This window comes from Cupressus sempervirens, chromosome 5 (assembly GCF_028749045.1).
Source record: "Cupressus sempervirens isolate cs-2001-9-10 chromosome 5, ASM2874904v1, whole genome shotgun sequence".
NCBI lineage: Eukaryota > Viridiplantae > Streptophyta > Pinopsida > Cupressales > Cupressaceae > Cupressus > Cupressus sempervirens.
Window position 1 is genome coordinate 1,010,476,050 of NC_143122.1, and position 16,945 is coordinate 1,010,492,994.

General features: G+C 35.9%; 1 protein-coding gene across 3 annotated transcripts; it reads right to left on the reverse strand.

Annotated features, from left to right (window-relative positions):
- Positions 1-3,529: 3,529 nt before the first annotated feature.
- On the reverse strand, positions 3,530-15,610 carry LOC149559360 (splicing factor PWI domain-containing protein / RNA recognition motif (RRM)-containing protein). Of its 3 annotated transcripts, none has more exons than XM_089833287.1 (9): positions 14,755-15,610; positions 11,550-11,851; positions 11,306-11,458; positions 6,686-6,978; positions 6,473-6,606; positions 5,700-6,386; positions 4,693-5,321; positions 4,280-4,551; positions 3,530-3,867 (listed from the first exon to the last, which is right to left on the reverse strand). In XM_089833287.1, the coding sequence occupies exons 1-8, from the start codon at positions 15,443-15,445 to the stop codon at positions 4,300-4,302; spliced, it is 3,141 nt and encodes a 1,046-aa protein (XP_089689413.1). In that variant the 5' UTR covers positions 15,446-15,610; the 3' UTR covers positions 3,530-3,867; positions 4,280-4,299. The 3 variants fall into 3 exon arrangements, with proteins under 3 accessions (XP_089689413.1, XP_089689415.1, XP_089689414.1); XM_089833289.1 differs by having other exon boundaries at positions 3,530-3,892; XM_089833288.1 differs by having other exon boundaries at positions 3,530-4,131.
- Positions 15,611-16,945: the final 1,335 nt, after the last annotated feature.

Consider the following 16,945-nt stretch of genomic DNA (forward strand, 5'->3'; position numbering starts at 1 on the left):
AAAACAAGTTTTGAAGGGTCAATACCATAGGCAAATTTTGAACATCCTTATACAAGGAACCCATAACATTCCTTATTTTCTCCTGATACAATGAAGGAATAGCCTTATTTGATAGGTAAAAGATTAAATTTGATTTTTGATGTAGGTTTAAAAGCTTTGTCAATACATTGTTGACTATCCCCAATTTCCTAGTAAGGATCTTGGAAGCACCTCCACATTTTTCATTCCACACTAATCCTTGACTTCATAAGATTATTTTAAATTAACATTCGTTCAACTAAGGCAAATGTGTCCATTATTTCCTACATCTCCTTATGCACCCTTGCACTAAATCTATCATCAAATTATTCGCCAACAATACTCACATCTAACTCCCTTTATTTCCCAAAAGAGGATTCATCTCATCCATTTGAATAGAACCACTCTTTGCACTTGTTTTAGACTAACTCTTTAAGCCCAATGGAAAGATCCAACTAATCTCCTTTGTTGGTCATCATTCCAAATTTGCACAGAGTCATGGGTTCCAAGTGGATCATTTGTAGCCATTATCTCTTCCCGTTGTTTGAACCAGGCCATCACCGCCTTCATGTCCTCTAATAATTCATTATGCTAACTGATTAGACTCCAAACCTTTGTGTTTATCCACTTTGCTTAAATCAATGTGATTCTCATTTGGAACCTCCGTAACACCCTTATCCACCACAAGAGGATTCTTCCATACACCTTTTTTAGAACCAAGTTTAATAAAGTCATGGATGGCATTCTTTCCATTGCACCAAAATCCTTGGAAAGACTAATAGTCTTGGTAATTAATTGTCTCCTCAAATTTAACAATAGTGTCAATTTTATCCTCTTATCATTTTAAGCATTTTCGTGTCCCAATGTTCATGAGGTAGATTATGGATCTTGGTCCAAATAATAAACTTTATCTTCTCCTTAGTAGGATCAAATTTTGGAAACCATTTAGTAAAATGAGCCCTTTTCCATCGATCGCATGTGACCCACTATTGAGGATCTAGTCCCTCGCATGTTTTTAAGAACAAGTGACAAGGTAAAACTCATTAGCCAAGGTTTTCAAAGTGCAATCCTTCCCCTATTAAGCATTATGTCATCTCCTTATTTTGTTGGCAGAAGGCCATAGTCCTACCAATTTCATGATTAAAAAAACAAATCTTCTAAAAAAGACATCAGTTCGCTCCCTTGCTTGTTATTAACAAAGAATAAACCCTACCAAAGATTGTATTATCCCTCACATTCTGTGTCTCATCTGTGATATTAACATGGGTTTTAGGGTGCCAAATCTTTCTTTTAATCTGTTGGAAATTTTAAATTTTATCCTCATGAAGAGGATCCATGTGTAACCCTTGTTTGCGCCAAGACTTATCTAAGCCTCTCCCATCTCCTAAAGCATTTGTCAAAACTTACACATCTTTTATTGAAGCCTTCCATGCATCATTTTGATATGATCTTCAGTTTTGTTTGGAAACTAGGTATGAAACGTGCATTTATTTTTTCCTTGGCTGGATGGTAAAACTTTTAAAATGGAAAAATCATGGGCGTGTCTGAAATAAATCCAAGTCGTGTGTATCATGAAAACGAAGACATGAGACTAATTATATTTTTTAAAAATCAATACAGCGATATTGTTTTTTCAACGAGCCACTCGGCTATCTATCTTGGATCAGAGGTGTTGATGTTTGTTAATAATACGCTTCTCAGAATGTCAGGTGCGTTTTACATTAAATGGTGTGCGGCAATTCAGATTTAGGTAGTGCGTATGAAGAAATGTTTGCCGCTGAATAAAGACGAGAATGAGAGTTAAAATACATATTCAAAAACGAGTCAGTGTTTATAATAAAGGGATGGCTGCTGGCAAGTTGTGTCTTTATTTTATAGGAGTTCAATTGAGGTCGATACCTCCACCGACTGGAGTTTTGGCGCTTCAGTTGTTCTGAACTGGTGCTTTGTTATGAGGGTTGCTGCTCTCTAAGAGATGGTGCTCACTGTGAGCAACAGAAGCCAATTGTGCCCTAGTTACATGAATCGTGTGGCATTAGCAAAAAAATGTTTATGTTGGATTTGTTATGTAGGTCTATATAATATACAAACATTGTTACTTTGGGAATTTTGATCAAATTATGCACGTATATTAGGTATGGCATTAACAAAAACTACAAAGTTGATTCTCAAATGGAAACGCATGGACTCGCTTCTTAGGAAAGATGATTGGATTAACATGTGCGATTAACTTAAAAACACCATCCCAGTGCCTACAAAGAGACAAATTCTGAGCACTAATTTTTACTCTTGAATTTTGAGTTATTTCTAAGTATATAATGTATGGTATTAGTATTTAATGTTCGATTAACTTAAAAACACTATCCCAATGCCTACAAAGAGACAAATTCTCAGCACTATACTTTTGAATTTTGAGTTGTATAATTATTTCTACGTATTTAATGTATGGTATTATTATCTAATATTCGATTATATTTAAAACACTATCCCAATGCCTACAAAGGGACTAGTTCTGAGCACTGCTTTTTACTTTCGAATTTTGATTTGTATGATTATTTCAAAGTATTTAATGTATGTTATTAGTATTATTACAAAGTGTTTTTTTTTTTTTTGATGAAACTAAAATTATCCACTAATCAAATTTTGAGCAGTACTTTTTACTTTTGAATTTTGAGTTGTATAATTATTTCTAAGTATTTAATGTATGGTATTAGTATTATTACAATGTGTTCTTAAAATAAAAATATTAGCACAACAAACAGATATTAATATATAGTTGATGAAATTAAAATTATCCACAAAATTTCAATTAGTTTTACAACCATGCTCATAAGTAACATTATTATTAAAAGTATTTGATGAATGTGGAAATGCTATTAAATACAGAATGTTTGGACTCAACAATGGGTGAACTGAACGTTTTAACATTATATATCTGCAGTTTATCTATTTACTAAAGCTACACATTATTTTCCAAAATTTGACACCTAATCGACACATACAACCATAGGATGTTTTGGTGGAAAATATTCATTTAGGAGTGTTATCCAAAATGCTTCTATTAAAAGAAGGCACCAATGAGAATAGGCAAATTAACATCCTCGTATCCTCAACACATGCGTGATTGTTGGCCTTTTTATTAGCCACAGGATGAAAACAACAGAGACCGAAATAACCTCTCTATTTATTCTATCTTATAATCATTTCATAGCCTTCATAATTCTTCGATGGATGCCCAAACCCTATCCTAAAGCTCTCAAGAAAATTGATTTGAAATAACTACCATAACTATTAAAAAACAAATCCATTTGTAATGAGAGACGACTGCCACTCGAGATGTGACTCACATTCGAGGTTGTAATAACATTCCCATAATGAAGCAACAGGATTGACAATAGTCGTTTAATCAAATGTACTCTAATCAGAAGATATTTTAAAACGAAAAAGGAAGCAGCCAAGAACAAACATATACCTTGGTTAATATTTCACATATTTAGGTCCCCAAGATTCATTTCAGAAGACATCCATATATTGGTAACACCAACAAACTGTTCAAATCCCTCAATCATTGTTTACAATCATTGCCAGTCAAAGAGTAAAATACAGAGCAAGTGGAATAGCCAACTTTATATCACATATCCTCCAGCTATTAGAGACACTTTTAGTCATTTTCAGGTACAGTATAAAAAAACAAAATAGCAGCTAATCTAAACCAGAATATCTGGTAAAATGGAGTTGTGAAAAAAACATTGTGGTACAAAAATGAGAGCTTGTAAGTTGAGTGGCAGCAAGCGAGCATGCAAGGTAATTATCTGATGCTGAAGCAATCTTCAAAGGAATGATAAGATTCTGAACAAAAATGAATTCCTTAGTTCTGCATTGTGTATATGAAAACGGGATATAAATAAGAATATACAATTGCTTCTTCTACATCAGCATAAAGTAAATTGCAGTCAAACTGATTCAAGGCAAAGATTTGCATTTCATCAGCAGCTTTATAACAAATATGCAAAGCTTTAAAGACAGTCATCATAGCCTCAAAAGACTAATGCCAAGAGGATTGAGTATTCAACAGCACCTATAACTCAATTTTTTTTGCTACTGCATATAGGTCTGATTCATGACAATAATCAACGATCAGAGGAGTTAAACCGGGATGTCACATCACACATGGTAGTAAAATTAGAATGATGGTGAAACCACCTACTGAATATGCCCAAAAATGAAACATACAATTAAGGAAAATTCTAAAACAACTTACATAAAAGAAATTGGAGTTCATCAGGTCTTCGACTTGGAAGCAACCCCTGTCTCAACCTTCTTTATTTCAAAGATCAGCATTCTCCACATTTTTAATACGAACATTTCTGCTTCGTCATCCAATATTGATTCCAAAACATGTAGCATATGGTCTGCACTTTCATGCTTCTTGGTGTTGGAAACAACAAAATCCACCAGTGTTGGTTCCTCCTCACCTAGAAACTCTGTTATCTTCTTTGAGATCCATGGTCTCATTCTCTCATGTAGATTGTGCTATAAATTCAAGGCAGACAAGTAAACAACCTCATTTTAGTCCATGATAAAATATATATAGCATCAAAATTCATAAACAGAAACAATCCACAATAGGACAACACATACATAAAACAATTGTAATGCTACTCAGGACCTAACCTTGTCATATATAGCCCAGTCAATGTTGTAAGAAAATAGCTCATCCCTGGTCTTAGGAAGAGTGTCAATTAACTGCCTCACATCCAAAAGCTTATTGTCTTCTGGTGCTCTTGATTTCTCCGCATTGTGGTCTCTGTCATGATGTTTCTCACGATTCCTGTCCCTATCTCGACTTCTATCATTGTTCTCTTCCTTGCTGCGATTTCTGTCATCAGTACGGTTACTTTCTCTTTCCTTCTGGCCCGATCTATCACTCTGTTTTCTATTTCTGTCCCTTTCAGACTCAGCCCGCTCTTCTTTAGTACCCAATGTAGTGATACGCTTTGCAAACTCTGCTGCTGCTGCCAGATTTGAGGCTGTTCCGGAAGAATGATTTGCTGACACTGCTTGCATTTCCTCTGCAGAATAATCAATAGGTACCAATGGTCGCATCTTCTTATCTTTGTGCATGTCTTCATCATCCTCCTCATGAAAAACAGATGGAACTGCAGCTCGCTTCCCTGATCCTATAAGTCCAAAGCCTAGCTTTTTAATAGGTGCACTACTATTCTGCCTGGATTCTGTGCCAAGTTCCATGGCAACTTCATCTCCTGATATACTAGCATTTCCATTCCTTAATGCTGCTTCAGCTATACAACAACAAATAAATGTGAATGTATGCATGCTAAAGTTCTTCTACAAAGAGCTCAATTCACAAGCCCAAAAAAATTTAAAACAATATCAGTAAGAGAATGCTAATTATCATATAAACATTGTAGGAATAGTTCTAAACAAGCAGCAAACCAGGCATTTTTTGCACGAGATCTGATGATCCCATCCTATTATTACTTTGAACTACTAGATCTGCAGGATATATGGCTGACAAAAAAATTAGGGCACTGCTTAGTCAGTTGCATAACTGAAATATGTACGAATCCTATTCAGATTAGCTCCAGTACAACAGAACAGGCCACCTAAAGATAAAAATATATTTTACAAGTTGTTCTACATTATAGTGTCAAACTTACCCCGGTTAGTTTCTTCACCAGATTCACTCCCATAGTCCTGCTCCATAGGACTGTCCTTTTCATCACCCTTAACTACATCTACACACATCGCTGCAGATTCATGTGCATCAGAATGTACCCGTACCGATACTTTTGCATCCTCCATATCTGGCTGTGTATCTTCATGTTTGTGCCTCTTTGCCTCTGCAATCTCTTGTTCTTCTCTATATCTGTCAGCTAAGTCTTCCTCTCTCTCTCTCTGTCTCCTTTTTCTTTTATCTTCATAAATGCTACTTCTGTGACGCCTTTTCCTCCAATCCTCGTCATCACTGGCATCTTCATGGTCTTTGATCTCCCTCCTCCGCTCTCTTTCTCTGTCCTTCTCCCTTTCTCTTTCATATTGCCTCTGACGTTCCTTCTCTCTCTCTCTGGCTTCCCATTCCCTTTCACGTTCTTCATAAAGGCGCTCTGCTTCCCGGATCTTCATCTCACGTTCCCTTTCCCTACGCAGTCTCTCTCTTTCACGCTCCCTTTCATACCTCTCCAATTCACGTTCCTTCTCACGTTTTAAATCCCTATCTCGATCTCTCTCTCTGTTTCTATCATAACGCCTCCCTCTATCAGATGAGCTTGTCTCGGGCTTTTCATGCTCAGACGTTGGTTTATTTTCACTTGTTGTGTCATCTTCATTTTTGTCATCTGCGACATCTGAAACAACAAATTACTAGTCGGTGAGTCTGTATTCACTAAATTAAGGACAAATAAATTACAAAGAATCTTTCCAAATACACTACCACTCTTCATTATTTCAACATCGGAATCTGCATCCTTAGATTTTGCAGTAGCCTCAGATGCAGAAACAGATTTTCCCGGACCATCTGTGGAAGTAGGAAGGGGTGGAGGTGGTGGAAGGGGCCGGAGCCTTGATCTGTGAACATTGATAGGTTAGTGACTAGTGAACACAATCTTTAAAAAAAATTAGAAGCATAAGCATGTACCATACTAACCTCTCTTCAAGCATAGTTTTCAGCTTCAGCAAAGCATTTTCATCAGCGTGTCGATCAGCATCATTGACAATGCCAAACCTTTTCCCACTATCCTGATCTTCAGAATCTCCATCGTCTTTGTTTTGACCATCCACTGGCGGAGGTTTTGGGGGTTCTTTCTTCTCAACTCCTGGTGCAGTTTCTTCCTCTTTGTCAGCATCCTGAAGTTCTGCAGCTTTGATTTGCTTTTCCCTTTCAGTTTTCTTTTCAACATATCGCTCTAGATAATCACGTGTTGCTTGATTAACATTCAGCTGCAATAACATAAAATTTACACTTGCAAAGATGAGATTTTGCACTAATGAAAACATCAATGAAGCTGATGGATTTTTTTATTGTCACTAAAAAAGTAATAAAATAAATAAACACATTACAAATAACATGCTATTCAACATTACATTCACAAATATAATAAGCAAAGAATGGATCAACCATCAATCCTTAGCTTAGACATACATACAAGGGAATCAATTTACCTATATTCAATGAGACGCCCACCAAAAAAAAAACCATTATCATGATCCTGTAATGCAACCTTAAAAGTCTAAAGAAATAAGATGTTTCTCATAACTGTTATTCAAATTTCAAACAACATGAATCAATCAATTTATGTCATGAAATCAACACGTATGGACATTTTTCAAACAACATGAATCAATCAATTTATGTCATGAAATCAACACGTATGGACATTTATGCCAAATTGAGTTGAAACATATTTCTGCATCAGGTATGTCTCCTGTCAAAATATAGGTCCCAAAACATGAAGCACAAACCCTACAGATAGAAGAGGAAGACAAGATATGCCTCAGAATCTACCAGGAGAATACTGGCCAAGGATGCCCAATTCTTTGCCAAAACTTAAAATAATATACTAATATCCAGCTAGAATAAAAATAGAAAAAATAACTGCCAAAAACTGCATTAATCCAAAGATCTCTGTGTTAACAAGTTCAAAACATGTGCAGGTAAGAAAATTTATGATTACCAAGTACAAAATGGAATAGTGATGGCCTGCAAGAAGAGAGCCAACATTAACGGACAAATGGGACAAGTGGTTCCTTAATATGATCAAAGAAGAGGGGTAAACATTAATGGAAAAGTGGCAAGACAGTTCCTTAACATGAACTCCACTTAGATCTTTATATTTGGTTCTAATATTTAATAGAGAGGAAAACATACTACCTTGGGAACTACATGTTGAATAGAGAAGACAACACAAAGAAGCTTTCCTTGTGCAGGCTTCCACAGAAACCATAGAGGAATTTATCATTACATCAACGGCATTAATAAATCTGGATATATTGTAATCATGTTAAGTATAGACATTACAATTTGACACCTAAAACAAATTACTAACAGAAAATGTGAGTTAATAAAATGAACAGGACAGATAATGTTAAACCAAAAAATTTCACAATGCAGCAACAGCAAGCATTCCACAAATAAGATTAAACAAGATATATTTTAATAATACAGAGTCTGATTGGGTGAATGCTTGAAGTGGAATTAGCAATAAACAACTTTTGTAAGAGACACAGGTGCAAGTTAGATAAGGAAACATTGATATGAACATTGTATACAAGATATACACACAGCTCTTTATTTTGCATTGAACAACCGTATAAACTGTAGCAGCAATAGGTTGTATAGAATATAAAAAGCAAAGACATTAAAAGCACTGCACACAAAATTTGAGAACATCATCTTAAGCTTTATCTGGAAGAGAATTTTACCACATATGTCATAAATAGCAATCCTATTTAGTTCTCATGCCAAAAATGCTATGCCATGGAGATAACTTAATATTAACAGCATTGCACATTAAACAACCTAAATATGCCACTTCATAGCCTAGCTGGCCTGAAAAGTTGGGCCTCCCACTCAAACATGAAAATATGACATTTCCCAATATCCTGTTTATAAGAAAGGTAAAATCAGAACTAATTTATCCATACAGAGTATACATCATGAACAGTGCATAGACATCTTACAAGCCTTGGAATACCATTAAATCAAACTTGAACGCACAGCCTTGCATAGAATACATTTACTCACTTTTATCTCCAGACAAGGAATCAACCTTCAATATAAAAAAAGGAAAACATTGCCATGACTTTGCAGACTCCTAACATGGAATAAAATGTATGTCCATGATTGCTAACACTCGAAGATGAAAAGCATTGCACAGGTCAATGGTAGATACAAGTGTTAGACGAAGATCAGAATTGCCAACTGCTGCTAGTTGTTAATCATTCTAGCAGTGACACCCCCCCAGTCATGCTGAAGCAGTCATTGGTATGCCAACAACAGATGACATTATTTAAATATGCAAGAGGTAACAACTAAAGAGAAGAATCTTGGAATACACCAAAAGGTTTCAATGAGAAAATGTAATATAACAAGGATTCTGCAATCAAGAAATCAATTTAATGGATTGAAAAGAGTTGGAACTGACAAATCCTCTTACCAAAATCGAGAATAACAGTCATTAACTTATTGTGTGGGACAGAAGATAGTGATCCCTAATATTGTTTCTATAACCCTAAACAATCCACCTCCGTTCTTTCAAGCGTTTGTAACTATCAGCTTATTAGAGAGTTGCATCCTAAGCATTTAATGATCCATATGAAACGCTCAAGTAAAGTTTGGAAAACCAGCCTGTAAGATTGAACAAGTAATTTTGCAACATGACCTTTCAGCAAGGCATAAAAGATAACAAACAAAAGGAATTCAGGTAGGAACAGTGTAACCCAAGTGCACGCACCAGGTGCGCATACGTCCTCGTTGCAGGTACATCACGCACCCGAGTACCCCTACCACAGCCAAAATGCAGACACACCAACCGGTGCACCTGGGTAGGACATGGGGACGCGGGTGCATCTAGGGTGGGGGGGTGCACGCTCGAGGTGCAGCTGGCATATTGCATGAAAAGTCAAAAAAAAATTGCTTTTGTTTTTTATGGTCTTTTAAAGCATGGGATCCCTAATTGGGTGTGGGTGCTTTTTTATTGTTTTTGTCATTTCGTTGACTGTACTCACTTTGATATGGCCATGATGGATTATTTCATTTCACTATTTCATGCTACTCGGCTCATTGTCATCATGAGAATCTTTATGATATATGATATTCATATTTGATTAATGAATTTTGATTCTTTCATCTTTGTCATTTGATAAATTGATGGTCAATGGTTGACTTACATGGTACACCGTACTATGTAAGGTTTATATTTTTCATTTATCATTATCATTAGTATGTTTCAAAGTTTTAGTATTTATAATTTTACTAAGTTCAATGGTCATTGGTAATGGTTATGAAGCTTCCAGTTTCAAGTTTGAACTTATGGTTTGTGAATCGCATTTCAATTTTCTATATTCAACTATATTTGGTATGTTATATTGAAGTATCATTTCATAATTAGCATTTTCAGTCATATAAGAATGGCACTCGGTCACCTTCCCAAGTTGACATGTCCAGATTCTCCACTTCGAATAAAAGAATAAAAGACAAGCTATTCTGGGAAGACAGAAGATTTAATGCATTGTCAACATATATTCCGCCCCACTCCCCTACCAGACAAATGTGCATTGTGGGCATTTATTACCCCGCTAAGAAAGTGGTTTTATCTTGGTTGGTTTGTGTGGACTTGTGCATTGATTATATATTATCTTTCTTTTCCCTAACCCTTATTAAGGTTGAGGTGGCAAAACATAGACTATTTTAGTTTTGTTTCATCTGGACCACACATTTTAATCAAGGGCCTATGTAAAAGCTGCCCTTCTCATTTGTAAAGGAGTGAAACTTAAGATTGTTGCTACAAGCTACCAAGACAATAGAGTCACATTATTAATGGAGAAATGTAATGGTGCCTTGGCTCATACTTTTGGTAGTTTTGTTGATTGTAAGTTGTTAGGTAAATTTAGCTTGAGCCCCCCTTTAAATGGATGCTCGACTTTCATTACTGTATTCATTGTTCAAAATGTTGTTGAATGTGTGATGTGAAAAAAATTTGCTTAATCCATACCAGTTCTTGCAAAGTTGTAGTTGATTGTGTCAAAGCAGAGCTTGGTTATTGGGAATTTGTCAAGTCGAGCACTATCTTTTGCTATTGTTGCCCTTAGGAATAGATTTAGATCCTGGCCCATAAAAGGTTGCACAAGTTCTTGCAAAGTTGTAGTTGATCATGGCAAAGCAAGGCTTGGTTATTGGGAATTTGTCAAGTAGAGCACTACCTTTTGCTATCATTGTCCTTTGGAATAGATTTAGATCCTTCTAACCCTTTCCCCATCAATTTCAATTCATTTTAGTTGTACATCATTCGAAGAAGAATTATGAGATTGTAATATCCAATGAAGGAGCTCCAGTCAACATTGCGGAAAAAGTAGAAAACAATTCAAACGTTATGTCCCTTTGTAATATTAACATATCACATTAACCATTGAGCTTATCCACAAGTCAAGGCCTAACCATAAAGAACCTTGGAAGATAAATAAAATTGATTGCATTAAATTCCAAAAAGTGAAAACAAAACACATACTTCACATACTATGCTGCACATTAAGGAAATTGAGATTATACCACTAATTCTTGCCCCTCAAGACTAAATTTGTTTAATAGGCGTAAGGCACGAAGCACCCCTTCTGCAGACTCAAATTCACAAAAGCCAAATCCTTTTGGAGTACCATTTGTTGGATCTTGAGCACGCTTCCAGCTTTTGATTGTCCCACATAACTACATCACCAATAACAATGATACTAATAGGTAAACCAATAACTTAAGTGCAAATATGCAGGACAGAAAATACAGTCTCAATAGAACTCACCTCAAGCAGAGACAATAAAAAATCATTTTCAACACTTGGTGCAATCTTTCCCACATAAACTGTTGTTTGTGGTTTCTCTGCATTCGCAAGTAATGGTAAAGCACCTTTCAAAGAAGGATCTGTTGCTGAGACTGGAAGAGGATACTTCAGAACTTGTGGCATACCACGAACTCCTGGCATGGGAGGCCGTGGCAAAGGCATCACGCCCATAGCTCCAGGTGGACGTGGTGCAAATGTAGGCCGCCCCAAAGGTGGATAGGGGGCAGAATACCTGGGCATGCTTGCAGGTGCAGATCCCGGCACTGCACAAACAATATGTGAGAACCAATAACACAAGGAGCTATACCACAACAGTGTATGAAGCTTATTGCTTATCCAGAAAAAAAAGGTAGACAGGAAAGAAATGAACCTCCGCAATCACTGCAGGCCTCATTGCTACAGAAACACATTAGCATGGAAAAACATACTAAAAAAACACAACAGTCAAAATAAAACTTGACCAAATACTTGATACAAACAAAACATTAGCAACTCAAACAAAATATTAGGCCATTTCTCTTACCTTATAATTTCGCATGACTTAAAGCTTCTGAACATCAAGTCCTAAAAAATCAATATTTAAAACTCCGGAAAAAGGGAGAGTCTCACCAGGAAGTTAAGAAGACTTAGCTACTAACTCACCTAAATGCACAAAAATAATTTCCTCAATATCACAGCAGAATAAAAAAAATAAACCAACAACACCAATACCTTATCACTTCAGCGCTAAAGATGATCCAGTGTTGTTCAAACGAAGTAAGTCCTTCCATGTGACACTGTTCTTAATATCTAGAAGAAAATAACCTATTACATGGGCTTGCTTTCACACATTGCAGGCATGAGCATACTGCTTGTGTTGCTGGCACAACCATTCATTCTTCCTTGGAAATTGTCAAACTCAAAACCAAAGGGAAATTCAGATGTCCAACAAGCTTGAATAACTGTTTTACCACTGTAAAGAAGACAGTGCAGAAAGTATAGCAGGAAAATACTACTACAGCAGCTAAAGTGCTGTTTAATGACTACTACAGCTACATGTGGGGAATTTAATGCATACCACAAAAGGTGTTGTAGAACGATCTTTAACCAGCTTCAATAGCGCACTTTCCAAGCTCTCACCATAAAAATCAGATGCTGTAGGAGAAAACATCCTGTCATCGGATTGTATTGCACTCGTTCATCCATCCCAACTAACCTAGTGGACTGCTGATCTCTTCTTCCTTTTTTAGGCATATAATGCCCTTTATTTATTCATTAAGTTCACATATTTCTACCAGTTTGCCAAAACAATACTAATTTGAAATTTTGTAATTTTTTAAAATCTTACAACATTTGTTGGTGAACATTGGATAAATAAATTGCACGTTATTCATAATTCTGTACAAAATGTCAGTGCATCCATACAGTATTTTGTAAAGATAACTCAGACAAGCATCCTTAATCTTGAACATTCAAAACATGCCATATATACTATTAAAAACGAAATGAAAAAGTGTGCAACTCCCATATAGTTGAATATCCAGTATAATAAATTACCAAAAAGATTTATTTTACCACTCCATACATTCATGGCATTATAATACAAACATCCTGTGATGCAAAAACATATCATTATATAATAAAACTAAATCCTATTATATGACATAATAAAGAGACTTCTCATTCTGATAGAATTTATCATCGGTCATGCAGAGGTCTCACACAGTAGGATTAAACTATTAACTCAATATGACTCACTTATCTCAATTTATTGAGAAAGGTCTCAAGTCATAAAAGTTGTGAAGTCTTCCGGGTGGGTAATAATCCTTGCACATTACAAATATTAAAGAACAAAAGTCCACTCAACTTGGCCCAGTGGTAAGAGCAATTGCTACCAAATACCACCAAGGAACACTTAAATGGGGTTTTGCTCTCCTTCTTGGTCTTCTACTAAGGTCTAGTCATTCTACTCCCAGGCCTTCTTCTCCATGATTCTAACAATCAATTCATTGGAGAGTAGAAGCAGGAGCTCTATCAACTATAGGATAAGGGTAGATTGAATGGTACCGGTTTCCATGTCTCCTATGTTGGCAGTACATATGGCCCACTAACTTGCACATAGAAATATAGATGAGGGGAATCCACGTTAATTGGCTAATTTGGATTTTAGACCTGAAGGTAAGTGTGCAACCAGAGTGATAATTTTAGAAAATTGTTAAAAAGGTCTATTCTTGAAGTATTATCTACAAAATATTGTATAAAATAAGAATGTATGCACCACACATCTCTTTTGTACTATCTTTTTAGTTTTATGCTAATAATCAGACACAATTAGGAATACATACAATCACATCTCAATCCTGATGATGGACCGGCTAGCGTTATTGAAAACATTGTTATATTTAGAGAATCAATACCAGGCATTTCCGGGCTAATAAATCTCAAATAGAATTAAAAATACCTATCATCTCAGATAGAATTAAGAAAACCTACACAGAAAATCTACTAGAAAACAACATAGAATAAGGAATTGCCTACACGCTATATCTCATCAAATAAATGAATTAAAAACTGCCTAAACCTCACATGTTCATCATATGTCTTTACAGAAACCTTTTTTACTACAACTCGTGTAAAACTAGACACGGGGACGAGTCCTTTATAAAACTGTTTCATGGTATTCCTTGCCAACATTCCAAGCCACACTAAACGCTGAAAACTTAAAAGACAGACTACACATTTGAAGCCAGAAATTCACCTCCATAATTTCCACTGCGTAGACGACTTAAATGCTGCAAAACTAGGAAAGTCTGAACATCACATAATCGTTCTGTCATATGCTATGACTCGTTTACAAATACATAAAATCGCTCGCAGGACTTTCCATTGGCATTTTACATTCTGAACCATGGGTTAAATTTGGAAAGCCTAGACAAAACTCATTTTGGCGTACATCGCATCGTATGATGACAAGCGTTACAAAAAAATTAAAAAACTATTCAAATATCTGCCCGGAAGCCATTTCTAATAAAACTCGGACAGAATTTGGAATGCACAAACCTGGCACGTACTCTAAAAACAAAGAGAATTAAGAATACAACAACAACGTATCTCTGTCAAATAGAACGCCCCATTTTTTCAAAATAACCACAAGCTTTTTTCTACATTACTCGGAGAGAAATAATACCTGCAGGATTCATCATCTGCGGCTGCTGGAGAGGCGGCGCTCCTGGCGGCCCGGGCAACGGCATTGGCGCAGAGCTGTAACCATTGGGCGGGTGACCGAAAGGGCGAGGCTGCTGATACTGCGGTGCCGAGACAGGAAACAATCCTGGAGGACGAACAGGCGGAGGCGTAATTGTGGACGCAGGCTGCTGCCCGAACCCTAGACTAGGATTGGGGTTCATGTTCGAATTAGGGCCTAGCGCCTGTTGCCCAAACCCTACATTAGAGTTCCCGCTCGGCGGCTGCTGTCCAAACCCTACATTAGAAATAGGGATTCCAGCCTGCTGCTGGTGCGGAGCCTGTCCAGAGGTTACAACACCCGGTGGATGCAGTGGGGGAGGCGGGGTTTGAACCATCGGCCTATAGAATGAAACAGGCGCCACCTGTGGTGGCGGAATTTGTGAAGTGGTGTACGGTTGTAAACCTGGAGGCGGCGGCGTGGCGGCCACCGCAATGAAATTATTACTGTTGCTGTTGATATTGCTATTATCATTGCTATTACTCGTATGCAGTGGTGGTTGATTCGTTTGTACCTGTGGTTGTGACTGAGAGGTCCCGGGTTCGACTCCCGGATTCATCTCGTGCTGTTGCTGTTTTATGGCCGCGGCCTCCAGCGAGGAAGACGATGGAGAAACGGCCATGGCAACGCTCATACCCCTTCAAAACCCTATACCCTGCTTCTCACTAGGGAATTCCTTTTTCCTCTTCCCACTCTCTCTTGATCTCTTCTGATGACGAAAACTGAGAAATCCCCGTCCTCTTGTCCGCGAAAAGATCTGACGCAGAAGTATTACAATTTTACTGTGAAGATACCCTCCGAATCAAATCGTTAACTTCCTCTGCTTTTTTATAATCTTTTTTTTAATGGCGGACGTAAATTTTGGCCGTTGTTTTCCTATTTTTTTCTTTTTTTTTGGCCTAGGGTGTTTATGTAAATGGTTGAGAAAAATATATCTACGATTCTGTTTTATGACCAAACACAGGCCTTGATTGGTAATCGTAATACCTAGTGTGTAGGCTAGAAATTGGCTGAATCTAATTATAGCTATTGGGCTTATATTACTTCAAAAACAAGTGTCACTTAGTGGTTTGTATTTGCCTTAAATAAATAGTACACATCAAAAATTATTAGTCAGAACTATGTTATATTTGAGAAATTATTAAATATGTGCATAATTTTCAATGTTGTGCAATTGTTTATTCTATTAGTATTAATTAGCATTACTATATATAGCTATTGTAAGTAGTATTCATGATTATTAAATTATACAAAACAAAAGTTAGATATTTATATTATGCTAAATATTAAGAAGAAATATAGTTTAAATATAAGCATCTAGGCCATGTTGTATTTTGAAATACATTAGATTAAATTTTATCTTAAGAATATAAAAGTAAAAAAATTGGATACCCAAAAAAATTAAAAGATAGCTAAATTTAAACCAAATAATAAAAATATAAATTAGAGACATTAAATCTTGACTATATCTATTTTATATTACAATAGATAAATAATTCTTAATATATGATTATCTTATATTCATGAAACCTATATTTGAATTCTAGTACTAAGAAAGATTTTCAATTGGAAAGTATATGCTATTTTTTATCATGATCAAGAATTATGTAAACATCGCTTATTAACATCATTTTGAAGATATGTCCTTAAATCTAGATGGCATGACATATCATGAATACAATTTCTTTGTATCTAAGTCAAGGTACAGATTTAAAAGATATCCTTGGATAACTATTGATGGTAACAAGAAAGTAGGAGGAGGATTAGTAACTCTGAAATAATGTAATATAAAACTAGTAATAAAATATATCTAATGTAAAGTACACCAACCAAAGTGAACAATACTTGAGTAAGGTATCATTGATCGAATATTTTAAAATATATAAATTTTCATAATCCAAGTGGGAATTAAAGGGCTTGAGTGAATATTCGTAATTGGCATGATATAAAACTCGAATATTTCCTTTAAATTAATAATTACTAGTGTGTTAATATATGTGTGTTACTATGATTTAATTTAATAATACCTGGTGTATGTTCTAATTTCTTTACTTTGAATAACTTAAAAGTGGCAATGGATATATCACAAGGAATCAAATTTTAATTAATATAACGTTTGAAGCATGCTTATTAA

What these genes read in the sequence shown, in the direction of transcription:
- LOC149559360 (XM_089833287.1), bottom strand. Translation starts at nt 15,445, where the DNA reads ATGAGCGTTGCCATGGCCGTTTCTCCATCGTCTTCCTCGCTGGAGGCC. An exon ending in TTGAGGGGCAAGAATTAGTG is followed by an intron (nt 6,979 to 11,305) that starts GTATAATCTCAA and finishes ATGTTATTGCAG; the next exon opens with CTGAATGTTAATCAAGCAAC. An exon ending in TGGTGAAGAAACTAACCGGG is followed by an intron (nt 5,322 to 5,699) that starts GTAAGTTTGACA and finishes GTTGTTGTATAG; the next exon opens with CTGAAGCAGCATTAAGGAAT.